The sequence below is a fragment of the Astatotilapia calliptera genome, chromosome 11, assembly GCF_900246225.1.
Source record: "Astatotilapia calliptera chromosome 11, fAstCal1.2, whole genome shotgun sequence".
Lineage (NCBI taxonomy): Eukaryota > Metazoa > Chordata > Actinopteri > Cichliformes > Cichlidae > Astatotilapia > Astatotilapia calliptera.
Genome location: NC_039312.1, coordinates 21,698,605 through 21,711,878, shown reverse-complemented (window position 1 = coordinate 21,711,878; position 13,274 = coordinate 21,698,605). Strand labels below are relative to the sequence as shown.

At 44.8% G+C, this 13,274-nt stretch overlaps 1 protein-coding gene across 1 annotated transcript; it reads right to left on the bottom strand.

Moving 5' to 3' along the window:
* Positions 1–2,042: 2,042 nt before the first annotated feature.
* shisa7a (shisa family member 7a) lies at positions 2,043–8,060 on the bottom strand. The gene is made up of 5 exons (XM_026185298.1): positions 6,537–8,060; positions 5,730–5,884; positions 5,188–5,253; positions 4,714–4,899; positions 2,043–4,508 (listed from the first exon to the last, which is right to left on the bottom strand). The coding sequence occupies exons 1-5, from the start codon at positions 7,286–7,288 to the stop codon at positions 3,538–3,540; spliced, it is 2,130 nt and encodes a 709-aa protein (XP_026041083.1). The 5' UTR covers positions 7,289–8,060; the 3' UTR covers positions 2,043–3,537.
* Between the last annotated feature and the right edge of the window lie 5,214 nt (positions 8,061–13,274).

Below are 13,274 nucleotides of genomic sequence, written 5' to 3'. Positions count from 1 at the left end.
GGATTAATAAAGTATCATTTGAAACCCAAGTGCGATGCTGATAACTCGGTTTACGGTGTTAATGTATTTACAAGGAAACTGAATGCTGCTCATCTTTAACATGTCCCATGCTGAGATGACTGGGAATGGAGTTTTTTTTTTTTCTTATGATTTAATGACAAAAGAAAAAGTTGGGAAGCACTTTAAAGTATGGTGCAGGTGAAGTCCTGAATTCACCCAGACAGAAGAGTTGAAAAGACGAGCATTAACGCAAGAAAAGAATCACAGTTTTTTTTCCCACCAACTTTATTATACAAATTCTTTGTAAGTCACTGTCGTATCCAAGGGGATCAATGCATTAAACAATAACAAAAGGGTCGTTTCGAAATTTATAGGCGTCAAAATTAATCCATGAATTGTTTTTTTTCCCCCAATACTGGACACTGTCCCTGTCCGCTTCAGATGGCCATTAAAGAATCCGCACTCTAAATGAATTCATAATGGCTAAAAACACACACCATATTCATTCATTTCCTTCTGAAAAGGAGCTTTTCAGCTTCACTTGGCTGTCTATTCGCTCTCCTCTGTGAAAAAAGTAAATAACCCCTGTGGCCATCTAGGAGGGTGTGACGATAAAAAGACAACAAAATGTTATGAGTTTGGCACTGTACAGATCATTAAATACTAACACAGAATTTTTCTGAATCTTCAAATTAATGCCGAAGAGATCACTTAAAATATTCTGATTGTACTAGCTATACAAAATACAATACTTGCACAAATTAGGTTAACCATTTATAAAATTGTGATAATGAGCTTCGATGGATATGGCTTGTGAGATATTACAGACTTTGCTACAGACCTTTTGTGGCTCTATTAAAAAAGTCTAACACTACTGTATGTCACCTGTCCTATTTCCCTGAAAAAGACACTGCACTCAAAGCAATCAGGTTTCCATTAGACGCCTGTTTTGTCTCCAACCTGTGTAATAAACATTCATTCGATACATACATACATTATGGCATCATGGGTTCAGCGTGTACAACCCATTTTTAAGTTACTGGGGCAGGCTGCCGCAGAGGAGACAGCAGACTGCGTGTGATGTTAAAATCACTTCTGGCCCATCCCAAACTCATCTATCCCTCACCGTCATCTACGCGTACGTTTAGAAGGCTGCAGATTATTCAATACCAGAGTGGAAACCTAAGTAATCACTTAAGATCAAGAAGTCATAAGGCCGATGTCTAGGCACAGTACATACAGCTGGAAAAATGGCCATAAAGGCATCAATGACCCTAAAATCCAGGCATCCTGTAAAAATGCCTCTCAATGAAATGGAGCTGGCATGCATCAAGATTTGGAATGTCTTAAAAACTCGAGTTTATGACCAGATGTATGAAAAACCAACTAGTCGCGAGAATGCTAGTTATCTAAAAACAATAAACACTTAAATCCCACCAAGTAAAAGAACATCACATCGTAAGATAATTGTTAATAATAACCATAACAGTTATAATAATTATTAATAATAACACTCCATCATATTCATAACAACTACATTTAGCACTGTGTGTAGGAAGATTGTCCAAATGTGTTTCTGTTTATCAGCATTTCATCTCTGTAGCTTTTCCACATGACTGAACACAAAGAAAAAGAAAAAAGAAAAGAAAGCCGGTGCAAGTTCGTTCTTTGATCGGCGTTATTACCGACGATTTCTGTTTAAAAAAAGCAAAAGAAAAAAGAAAATCCTCTCTCAGTATAATACCTTCCATTGATTGGTCACACGTTCAGCCGTGCTTGTACAGAATGTAAACCTTGAGGACACGATACAAAGTGTGCTTGTATCTGGTGCAAATATCAGGGGCTAGATTTGTGCAAAGTTTAGTCTCTGATTCTCGTTGAACTGTGCTTAAATTTCTCTTGTTTTTTTGTACACATTAATACTTAATACATCATGACAATATCAACACAAAATCAATAGAAAGAGATAGCATTTTATATGGACCACAGATATCACATACTACAGTATATAGGATAGCCCTTAGTATTGAAAAGCGTTGTTATTGATGAAGATTTTTTTTTTTTCCGTTTCTGTTTTTTTTTTTCATACTGGCTGAAGTGCGTTATGATACAGCAAGGTCTTTGTCTTGAAGATGGGAAGGGCTTCCTAACCATCCGAGTCTCTTGTATGGCACACTGGAGCCGCTCAGGAGAGGACCTCAGGTCGCCCTCGCTCTTGACTCTGAGGGTTTCGGCTTGCTCTGAAGCCAATCCTTCTGTCTGTACAAAATGTTGCTGACTTTTTAATAACTTGTCACCTGGTGATAATAATTAAATGGTGATTGTCAGACCAGCTTCCTGTGTGGGATTTTCTTTGTATCTCCATAAATGGCTTGTAAGGACAGTTGTGTAAGTGCAACCTCTGCGTCATGGTCTATCGTTTGTGCTCTGTGGAGAAGCCTCTGCTCTTCGTTAGAGCGAGTTGCCTCTTTATTGGTAAACTGAACACATACGTCTGTTCTTTTATCTCTTGATTTTGTATGTGTATGTCAAGAATTTTTGGAACGCCGTGACTGATGGCTCTATAATATTTGGTAGCCCGTTGTTTTTATTTTTTTCAAACAGGTAGGTCCTGATCTATAGATGAAAACATTGAGAAAAACTCACCCATAATCTTATATCAGCTTACGCTCCCGTAGTGTAACAGTAATGAGATTGTGAGTTCCTCTGGAGGTTTAATCTAAGGTCACATGGAAAAGTAGGCAACCCATGGAATCAGATCAGTAATGTGGATACGTCCTCAGTTCCTGTCGGGTGGTGGCGTTGTGTCAGACTGCTGCGTGTCGCTCAGAAACAGAGCCCGTCTTGTCCTCTAGGTTATACAGGAAGCAAGAAAGAAAAAATCAGTTCTGTCTCACTAAGTCAGCACGAGGTCGGTGCAGAAGAGTTCAACAGGCGCACAGTTCATCATTCAGCCTCGTCCGGTCCACCGGGCTCCTCATCTGAGAGTCAGTTTAATAAATCTTCGTCGGTGAGGACCGAGCGGAGTGGCAGTCCAGGTAGTTGGCTCAGTTCTTTGAAATTCTGTGACAGGATATTCCACACAGGCCTCCGCTTCCTTTACCCTGTTTTTTCATTAATATCATCTGGTTTCCTATCTAATATGGCTCCTGAGTACTTTTTGAAAAAAATATATAAAAACTAAAGTATGAACGGCATTTCTGTTGGTTTTATTTCACCCTCCCAGTCAGTCCTTCTACAAGTAATGGCACCTCTGTATATGGCAATGCGGCAAATTCAGATACAAAATATGGCTGATGTAGGCTATCACATAACTGGAACAGATGTCCCCTACCTAATTTTTAGTTTTTATAAGTAAGTCATATTTAAGCTATTTAATTACAAGATAACACTAATTTGAATAGCCTAAACACATTATACTGTTACAATACTTTATACTTCTAGTTGTATTTCTTGTAGCTGAATGTCTAATAGTTAAATGCAGAAGGGTGATATATTCCTGTCCCTTTAATCTAAACTCTACATTAGGCACTGACCTCACACCGTCACCTCATTTTTACTCCCCGTCCTGATCCCCTGACTGCCTCCTCCCCCGCTCCCTGCTGACCCCCCACCGCCCCCTCCGGGAATGAAATGTAGCTGCTCAATTGTGTTCTGCCGTTTTGCTGCGAAAGCCATCCTCCGGGCGCTGTGGCCTCCTAGTGTTCCCGTTCCCATGACTACTCCGGTTCCGGGCCCCTCCCCAGCCCAGCCCATGCCCCCGCTCATGTGCCCCGTCATAGGCGTGGTCCTCTCCTGCTCCCGTCCGGACGTGGGATGAGAGTTCATCTTGATCATGTGGTGCCGGTCGAGGGAAGGCGTTGCACAGACGTTCTGCTGGGACTGGGCCTTCTGCTGGCGAGGCAGGGTGGGGACGATCCCGCTTCCCGTGTGGGCGTACGGATCTACAACACCCATCCCACCAACGCCCATCCTCTCCTCCAAATGGTCTGGGGACATGAGCAGCCGTTCCTGTCTCTCCTGTCTCTCCTGCCTGTCCTGCCTGTCCTGTCTCTCCTGCCTGTCCTGCCTGTCCTGGGTCTTCCTGGTGAGCGTCTGCGTGTTGGAGTTCTTATTGGAGGCAGCCATGGCTTTGTAGTACTGGTGTTGCTGGTTCTTGGAGAGCCGGGACAGAGTCCCGGTGTTTCCAGGGACATCACCCATGTTGAGCAGCTGGTCGGTGGACTTAACTTTTCTCGGAGGCTTGGAGAGAGTGTCGTAGTTGGGGTTGTGCTGGGGCTCTGGGGGATCCAAAGGGTAAGGATTGGGAGTGGGTGAAGCAGGCATGCCAGAAGGTGGCGGTGGGATCCAGGGCCGAGCCGCATGTCTGGGGAGGGTCCCTCGCCCGCTGAGGGTGTAGTCTCCACCCCAGTGGAGGTGGTGCTGAGACGACTGCAGGGCCGGCTGGGCTGTGTGAGGCCGGCGCTTGGTGGTGCAGTACCCAGATGAGTACTCGTCAAGACCTTTCTCTGCAAGCCAAACAAAAGTTCTCTGAATTGTTTATCACCACAGTAAATAGCATGAGCACATAATGATGCATCGTGCATTTCACAGCACCCGTGTCAAGAGTGTCGCTCTGCTTCAGCACTTACGAAACAGCTGCAGAAAAAGCAGCATAAGGGGAGCGCAGCTTAGACGGAACATGTCTCATTCCTGGAAAAGCGCGATACTCACCGAGCCGTTTGAGTGAGGAGTATCTGTTGAGCTCAGGCTTGGTGGCGCTCTCGTACGAGGGCGGCAGCTGGGCCAGGTTGTGCAGGGAGTGGTGGAAGGAAGGCTGCGATTTGGTGTTGTTGTGCTTACTGGAGAGCAGGGTGCCTCCAGCTGCCAGCTGAGCATTGTTCATCCGAGGTGTGCGTTCTGCAGAGACCAAAGGGAGAAGACGACGGTGTGTTAAATGAGATTTGCTCCTCTGGATATAGCGCGATGCACATAGCAGAGTGTGCATCTTCTAACATTCACTGAAAGCGACAGATTTGAACTTGCTTTCAGCACTAACACAAGCAACCAAAAATATGATAATCATTATTATTGTTGAAATGAATGAGTCTACTTTTGAGCTCCAAACGAAGCTGAATGAAGTAAATGAAGCATCCAAGTGATTACATGCAATTTACATGGGAGCCCGGCTTTCATCAGCTGCCTTACCGATAGTTGCAGTGTGCTTGGGACTGGAGCCTGATGAGTGGATGAAATTGTGTTGCAAATTGCCCACTGTAAGTGAAAAGAACATGAAGTAATCAGCTCACAAAATGGATGTCAGGCAGTTGAGCGGTGTCTTCAACTAAAAGGAATAAGGAAACTTTACGTGCGTATCTACCTAAATCAATTCATTTTCACATGATCACATAAGCACCCATCTCCACATTCTTGTGCAATTAACTACTTTAATATTGAAGTGGAGAATTAGAGACACAGAGGACCCCAAAAGAATCATTTATAAATGACCATGGCCCTCGCAGAGAAATTACCGAGGTTAAAGATTCATTTTTTAGCACATCACTACTGAAAATTCTTAATTTATTCTCTCTCATAAAGACATCTTGATGGAGGAACACAGAAAAAAAAAGCTGCATCCATTTACAGACGTGACGAGCACAAAGTGCCTCTGCATAAAGAGAGGATGCTGTTACAAAAGTGCACCTCTGATCGTGCTATTCACTAACGCGCTACGAGCCCTAGACTCTCACATCTGTTGTCTTTGCTGGGCAGCCCGGGGGCGTAGAGATTTTTCGGCGGTCTCCCCAGTGTCCCCTGGCCATCTCCTACAGCCAGAGCCACGCTGTTGTTTCTCTCATCCTGCTGGACTGGGCTCGACTGGTGCCGCAACATGTCCACCAGAGCTCTAAAGATGCCATAAAAAAAGCAATAAAGGAAACATGAGATAAAAATGGCAACAGGGTATAGGCACTAAATTCTTCCTCCCATGAATGCTGTTTTTGGATTGCAAATAAGCAACATATCAGCCATCTATGTGAGGATGAATGCTTAAATATAAATAAATGTGAATGTTAATCTTGTGGTCGGACATTAGGGTTTACACCGGTTATAATCACCAGTTAACTGTGCGGTTAATTTAAGTACAATGATGAATAAATATGGAAAATGTGAAACCAAAATAACATGCAGGGCTTCCCTGAGGGGATCAACCAACACTTCGTTTTGGTCTACAACTGTCATCTTCCATGACTGATGCAACTAGTAAAAACACCAAAAGACCCATCTTTATTGCCAAGACGACGGCCCATATATGAGATAAGAAAGCCAAGAGGAAATCAAAACAGCCACGATTTCCGCAGCAGTCACTCGATGAAGATCAAATATGTTTCAGCTGATGACTAATAACATTTTTCTGGGCCCAGAATGATGAATGTAGGCCATTTATGGAGTCCTGAAAACCTAATTTCATTACAATATTCATACATCAAAATGAAGTACTGAATTCAGCAATGAGGTGTGATGAAATTAAAAAAAAAACAAAAACGTGTAAGCCTCACCTGGGCATGTTCAGGTCCCTTTGGTTGGCTTCCTGTTGCACCTTGTTGAAGACCACCTTGATGCCTACTGCGACAGCCACCATAAACACAACCACGCCACCGATGACAAAGCCCGTGTTGTGGCTTTGCTGCTTCAGTGGATCAAAGTCTGGGTCACCTAAGTCATCTGGTGTAATCATGGGCTCCGTCTGTGGCTTGGCCCAGTCCGGAGAGTCGTAGTTGTTACAGTTGTCCTGGTCCAGTTGGCGACTTCGGTCTGGACAGCAGAAGCGGTAGTGGCAGGTTCCGCAGCAATAGATGAATGTGTCCTTGGAACAGTTGAAAGCGCTGTCAAAGTGTCCCATTACATCGTAATATCCTCTGCATCCATCCACCCATACATCCATTACAGGTGCCACCTGGGCTGCACCTAGAGGAGGTGCGAGGGCCTCTGCTGAAGTTACATTCTTGGGGAACATTACCTGGGGCAGGGGTCTCGGAGGAGTCTCTAGAACTTCCTCTGCGGTTTCTGGGAGCGTTTCTGGAGTTTTTGTCCTTCCTTGGAGAGCAGCTGGCCTGAGGTTGGCCTGGATGGCGAGGAGTATGAGCGAGGAGCTGGAACCAGTGTCAGGCTCCTCCGTGAACGGTCTCCCTGATCGGTCTAGGTGCTGAGGAGGTGGGGACGGAGAGGCCTCCACGACGGTAGCAAGAGGGGCAGTGAGGAGGGAGAGGAGGGAGACAGCGAGGACTCGGAGATTGGTGGTGGGCGGCATTTTTACATGACTAAGACATCTATTTTTTTTTTATTGAGTCAATGCAGTTGCAACGGTGTATCCGCTTCTGCAGTTTAACCCACTAAAATGGCATGTGATGCATTCAGCATGTACTGGGTACTGGAGTTTCATTCACTAATGCTGGCTGATGAAATCTGAAATTTTTTGTGTTGTTCGTATTTATAAGGTGTTATAATAATAGAAAAGGTCGGGAACAATAAAAATAAAAAAACTGTACAAACAGTATCAAAATGTTTTTGTAAGTTTCAATAATTGGTGATAATGGTATTAAAATGTTTTTAATTTCCTGTTAGAAGGGAGCTCTGAAAGTGTAATGACTTCATCTCTTGCCCTCTAAAAACCCCTCTCGATTCGAGAACACTCAAATGGATGCAGTTTTGTAAAAAGCACAGATTGAAAACAATCTTCATGCTTTTAGTCCTTAATGCCTCATCCTACATGCCCTACTGAACAAAAGAACAAACATCTCATTTACTACCAGGGGTGAAATTACGCTTTGCAACCACAAAGTTAGGAGCAAGTATTTTTAATAGAATATGGCATTCCTGTACATTCCTGCGCTGATGGCACTTAAAGAATAGACTATGGCCAGTTTTTTGTTAAATGTAAACAAGTTTATCTGTTCTCTTCATTCCTTTTACAGCCTGGCACTACGTACATTCAGAAATGGCACTTGTTTAACCTGTAAGCAAATCCTTTCTGGGGGGGAAAAAAAAGGAAAAAGATATTAAATCTATTTTGTTTTTATATATTCGGCACTTTTTGCCATAGTAAACAATTAAATGGAAATAAATGACTGCACCACTGATAAATACTGTCCATTAGTGTGGCCTAGTTTCTATAGAGTACCGCATTATCTCCACGTTAGCCTGTTCTCGGCACCCATCACATCTATAGATACACTGTGTACTTTATCTCAGTCTTTTCTATGGCTGGATTATTGTGCTCAGTACTCGCCTGGCACGGACCGTTACTGTGACTGGGCTGTGGGTGATAATGAGAATGGCTCTGGTTAAGTGCTAGAAGACCGCAAGCACTGAAAATTGGGAGTAATCATAAAGCAAAGAAACGACTCCCAGCCTGTAAAATACATTGCACAAATGAGGCAAATGTCATGATTTTAAGTGCTCTGCCTTCAGCTTGTAGGCACAAAATGTTGCCCGTGTCACTCAACTGTGTCGCTAATTAGATATGAAGTGAATGGCACATTGCTTCTCCGTGTGACATGTCTCTCTAAGTAAAATTATTCCTGATTTGTCTCCGATGTTGAAAGAATATCACTTTTGTGGAGAAATATGTAAATGTGTGAAGTTATTGTGTTGGAGGTGTTGGCAATAATAGACAGAGGCAGATCTGTCTCCCACAGAAATTATAATTATATGTAATTATCAAAATGTCCCTATCTGTAGCAGAGAATGTAGGCACAGATGGGGGAGACAGAATGCTGAAATCACCGAGGGCTCCACTTGTTTCAGTTACATGCTCCTCTAACCTTGTGAGGAGAGTTCAGTGGAGGAAAAATGAGAAACACGAAGCACAGCAGCTCTCCCACTGACTAATGTTCCAAAGGAGTTCTCCGGGTGATTTTTTCCCCCCCCTTCTTGTCGTTTCTAAGCGTTCTGCTTGATTTCCACAACTGTCTTCGGGTTTACGTACGGACAAATCTGGAAAATCGTTGGCCAAATGTCCACTGCAATACAAATGAGAGACATTAGATTAGAAAGCAGCTCTGCAACCTCTTCTCCACACTTACTGACCCTCTTTGTGAGTGTGTGTGATCATTTTGGGTACACACACGCACACCACAGTTATTTTTATTAAATGCGCTATGTGCATCGTGGAAAGCTGCAAGTGTGTGTGCGTGTGTTTTAGTGTGCCTGTTTGGTTGCAGGAGGAACACTCTCCTGAAAAGCCAGTGATAGAGAACGGGAGCAGAGGGATAAATGCTGGGTAGGGATTTAAATGAGCAAAGAGACTGTGGCGAGCGGGAAGAGCCAGAGGTATAGATGCAGAGACGACCATGAGTGGGAGGGCGGTGTGTGGGTGGCACAGAATCAAGTACATTTCTCCCAGCACTTACCAATACAACACATCACACAAACAGCACCACCAAACAGATCTGCAAACACAGTCCATGCCACACGCAAGAGGAGAAGAGAAGTGCTAATCAGAACTGCAAATCAACCGCTGTTGGAAGAGTAAGAGGGAAAGAATGTGAAACAGTAAAGAAACCCTTTACTGTGCGAGTGTGTACATGCATGCATGTGAGAGAATAAAGCTGGCATTCTGTAAACCCCCTCGTAGTCGGTCTCTGCCTCTCTCCTTTATTCCTCTTGCTCCCCTCCTTTTCCTCTTTCTGCCTTTCTCTCTTTCTCAGATTCTGTGCGTGGGTTGAGGCAGCTAACTCTCTCAGAATAGCACTGCAGCTCTGTCTGTGTGTGAGTGAAAGAGGCAGTGAAAGAGAAGGGAGGTAGAATCCAATCTACACCCATTAGCCAAACCAGATTTCAAAGTCACATCTGCACGTCTCCTTCTCAACACGATGACACCTGATGCCTCGCACCGTCATCCGCCAACGCTGCCCAACTCTCCCGTCACCGTAATGTCTGTGCTCTGCTCTCAATCATTCCACTTCATGAGGATTTTTTGACCAAATCCTTAAACCGCTCCTGCTAAACGTGCATATGCAGATGCCCAACATTGAAATTTTCACCCTGAATGTATTTAAACTACAGAAGACTGATCCATGGCAAAAAAACAAAAACAATCCCCCCTGCTATTATTCATAAATCTGGTCCTCTAGATGTCTGTATAGTGTGGTGCTGAAGCAATGCAGCAGAGAGGGAGGGAGAGAGGAAGAACTGTACCAAAGGGGTGAAAGGCACACATTCACATGTGTGAGGAAGCAGCCCTGACTTGCATGGCCACAGGAGGGAGGACAACTCAATCACTTACAACTCCAAATTCCTAGATTTGTCAGTGTGTCAAAGCAAACGAACCTTGGGGCCTCTTTCACTGCAGGAGCTGTGCAAACGGCTGGGCATGCAATCATTTCAACAGGTGTTTGTTGAAAAAAATCAAACAAAATGGCCCCTTTTTTTCCTCTAGACGTGCTGTTGCAAAACGCACTGTGGTGTGAATCCTTTAGGGGGAGGGGGAGAAATCGCGCAAACAAGTCGTGTGTTGCGTGTGCGCAAAAAGACGTCTAATTGCAGCGAAAGCCGCGCGGAGCAGCGGCTGCTTTTGGTCTCACCGGCGAATATATGCTGCGCATTTACTTTGCATCAGACGAACGGATGTGGACAGACTCCTCAGACTACACTACATCCTTCATTGTGTTAATAAGTTGCAACTTGCAACAAACAAGCATGCGGGTTATGGACATGACTTGCATCTATCAGTAGGCTAAGAGTGCGTGGGTGTATCCGTGCCGGTGTGTGTGTAGTCCGGCTGGATGAGTCGGTGTGTGCGTGTGATATCAGTGTTCTTAATACCAATATGGTTATAATGTCGCAGTTTGCTGCCACTTGTCGATTAAAGTGATTAAGAGGTGGGGGGAAAGAGGTGTTCGCGGAATAAAGCCCGCAGATGTTTTGTGTGGCGCAGATTTCATTCAAATGTTTTTGTTTGACAGCCTCCAGGTCAGCGGATGCGTCTAAACTGATGCCAAACTCAATTTTCATGCACGCACAAACACACAGAGCACTTATCAATCAGCTTTGATTGCAATTCCGTAATTGGCGTTGCATTAATAAAAGGTGCATAATGTCGTGCCTTACCTGTGCGCTGCTCTGGGGGGTTTGATGCTGAAGAGGAGCGCTGGAAGAGCCTGCGCACTGTATCTCAGCGGTTTCTCAGATGGCAGCCTGTTATTGTAGCAGAAGATGGTGAACTGTTGCTGGATGCGCCACTTATTTTAATTGCCCGTGTGTTTTAGAAGTGCAGCAAATCTCGATCGCGCTTGTTGTGTCTCCATCAGGCTATTGATAATCCATCATGACGGCGGAAAGACGAAGGGGGGGCGCGAGCGGGAGAGGAGGGGAGAGAGAGTCGGTGAACAACGAGATGTTCTGAGATTTTCTGATACATGTGACAAAGCACTTCATCTACACACTACGTCGGAAATTTCCGCCTGGTGTGCGGCACAAGTTAGCCTGCAGAGTAACTATCCCGGACAGCACGCAAAGTAGCCGGATTCGCATGTCAGGTGCGCAAAAATGTGAAGCTTTTCACCAACAAAATATCCGCCAGGCTCACTTTCTCCATCTAGAAACTGACTAAGACTGGTTCAGTTAATCGTCTCCACGCGATAGCCTATAGGTTACACCGCCTAAACTGCGACTGGCCTCACGGAGGTCCACCAGTTGGGGGGGGGGGGACGCTGTGATTGGCCGGTCAGACAGGCGCTGATGAGACTCCGCGCTCCGCTCGGCGCTGATGGTCAATAGGCCCATTCAACTGGTGGCGTTCATCTTTACTCTCCTCCATTTAATTTCCATCTTTAGTTGCGCGCCCCTGAAGGCCTGCATACGTTTTACTGGCTCTGATAAAAATAATAAATAAACATAAACGGGGAAAAAAATGTCGACCAGGGATTTGACTGATGTTCTTCCCGAAGAAGTAAAAAAAAAATATATAACGAATGAAAAAAAGAATGTATAAAAGCTTCTCCGAAAAAACGGAAGAAAACTTGCAAAATTTAAAGCAGCCGGTAAAGTGAGGGGAAGATCCAAAGTGTGTTTGTGTACGTGTGTGAGAGAGAAAGAGAGAGAGAGAGAAGAGAGACACAGACATGGTTGCCACAGCAACTGTGTCATTATGTTGGTGGCAATTATGAAAGCGATGAAAACGGGGAAGGGGAGAGGATTGGCGCAAAAGCCTTAACACTGAAGCGTGAACGAAACTGTCAATTAGACTCAAACCTACACTGACAAGTCTTGATTTCTGTGAGTGTAGGACGAGCCGGGCAGGTGGAAATCCAGAGAAGAAAAAGAGGATAGTTGGATGAGAGGTAACGGTAGGTTTGCAAGTGTTTGCGCCGTCTTACAAACCTCGCGATCCTCTGAGATCACCACCACGCATGAATGAAACCGGGTTTAGGGTTGATCCCCCGACGATTATCCTCCAAATAAATGAAATCACTGACTGCACATCAGGCCTACAGGATGAGTCACGCACTTATGTGACAGAAACACCAGCATGCATTCATATTACATCTGACCCAGACTACATATGGTGGTTGCTGGAGTACTTTTCTATGCTGTGGTGTGCTGGGGGAGCAGCACAGCAAAGGAGGACTCATCCAGGCTGGAGAAACTGATCAGGAAGGCTGGCTCTGTGGTCGGCATGAAGCTGGACACTCTGGTGACAGTGGCAGAGAAAAGGACATTAAAGAAACTGCTGGACATTATGGACAATGCCAGGCATCCTCTGCACACGGCCATAAACAATCAGAAGAGTCTGTTCAGTGACAGGTTGCTTCTCCCCAAGACAAGAACTAACAGACTTAAAAACTCCTTTGTCCCACACGCCATCAGACTGTTTAACTCCTCTCTGGAGGGGAGAGGGAGGGGAAACAGGAGGACAAAGGAGGGGGGAACAACTAAGCTGTAGTGCCTCTTCACCTCACTGTGCAATACCTTTTGTGCAATACTTTTGTTAATAGTCAATGGTTCAATAGACCTTGTGGAGCAGGGAAATTATTTTACTGCTATTGTTAAATAATTATCAACAGTACCATTGCATTAAGAATATAATCTGCAGCATGGATATTGTCGCGCTGACCTAGTAGGTGTGGCTGTTATTCCTCTTTTCCTCCTCCTGCCCTCTACCTGTTCGGTGCTGCTGCTTACCCATGGCCGCTGATTAGACCTTGGGTGCAATCAACAACTAAGCACGGCCTGGTGTGCGCCGCCCTGCCAGGTGAGCCACATTAGAGCAATCAAGGGTGGGCGTGCCGAGTAAA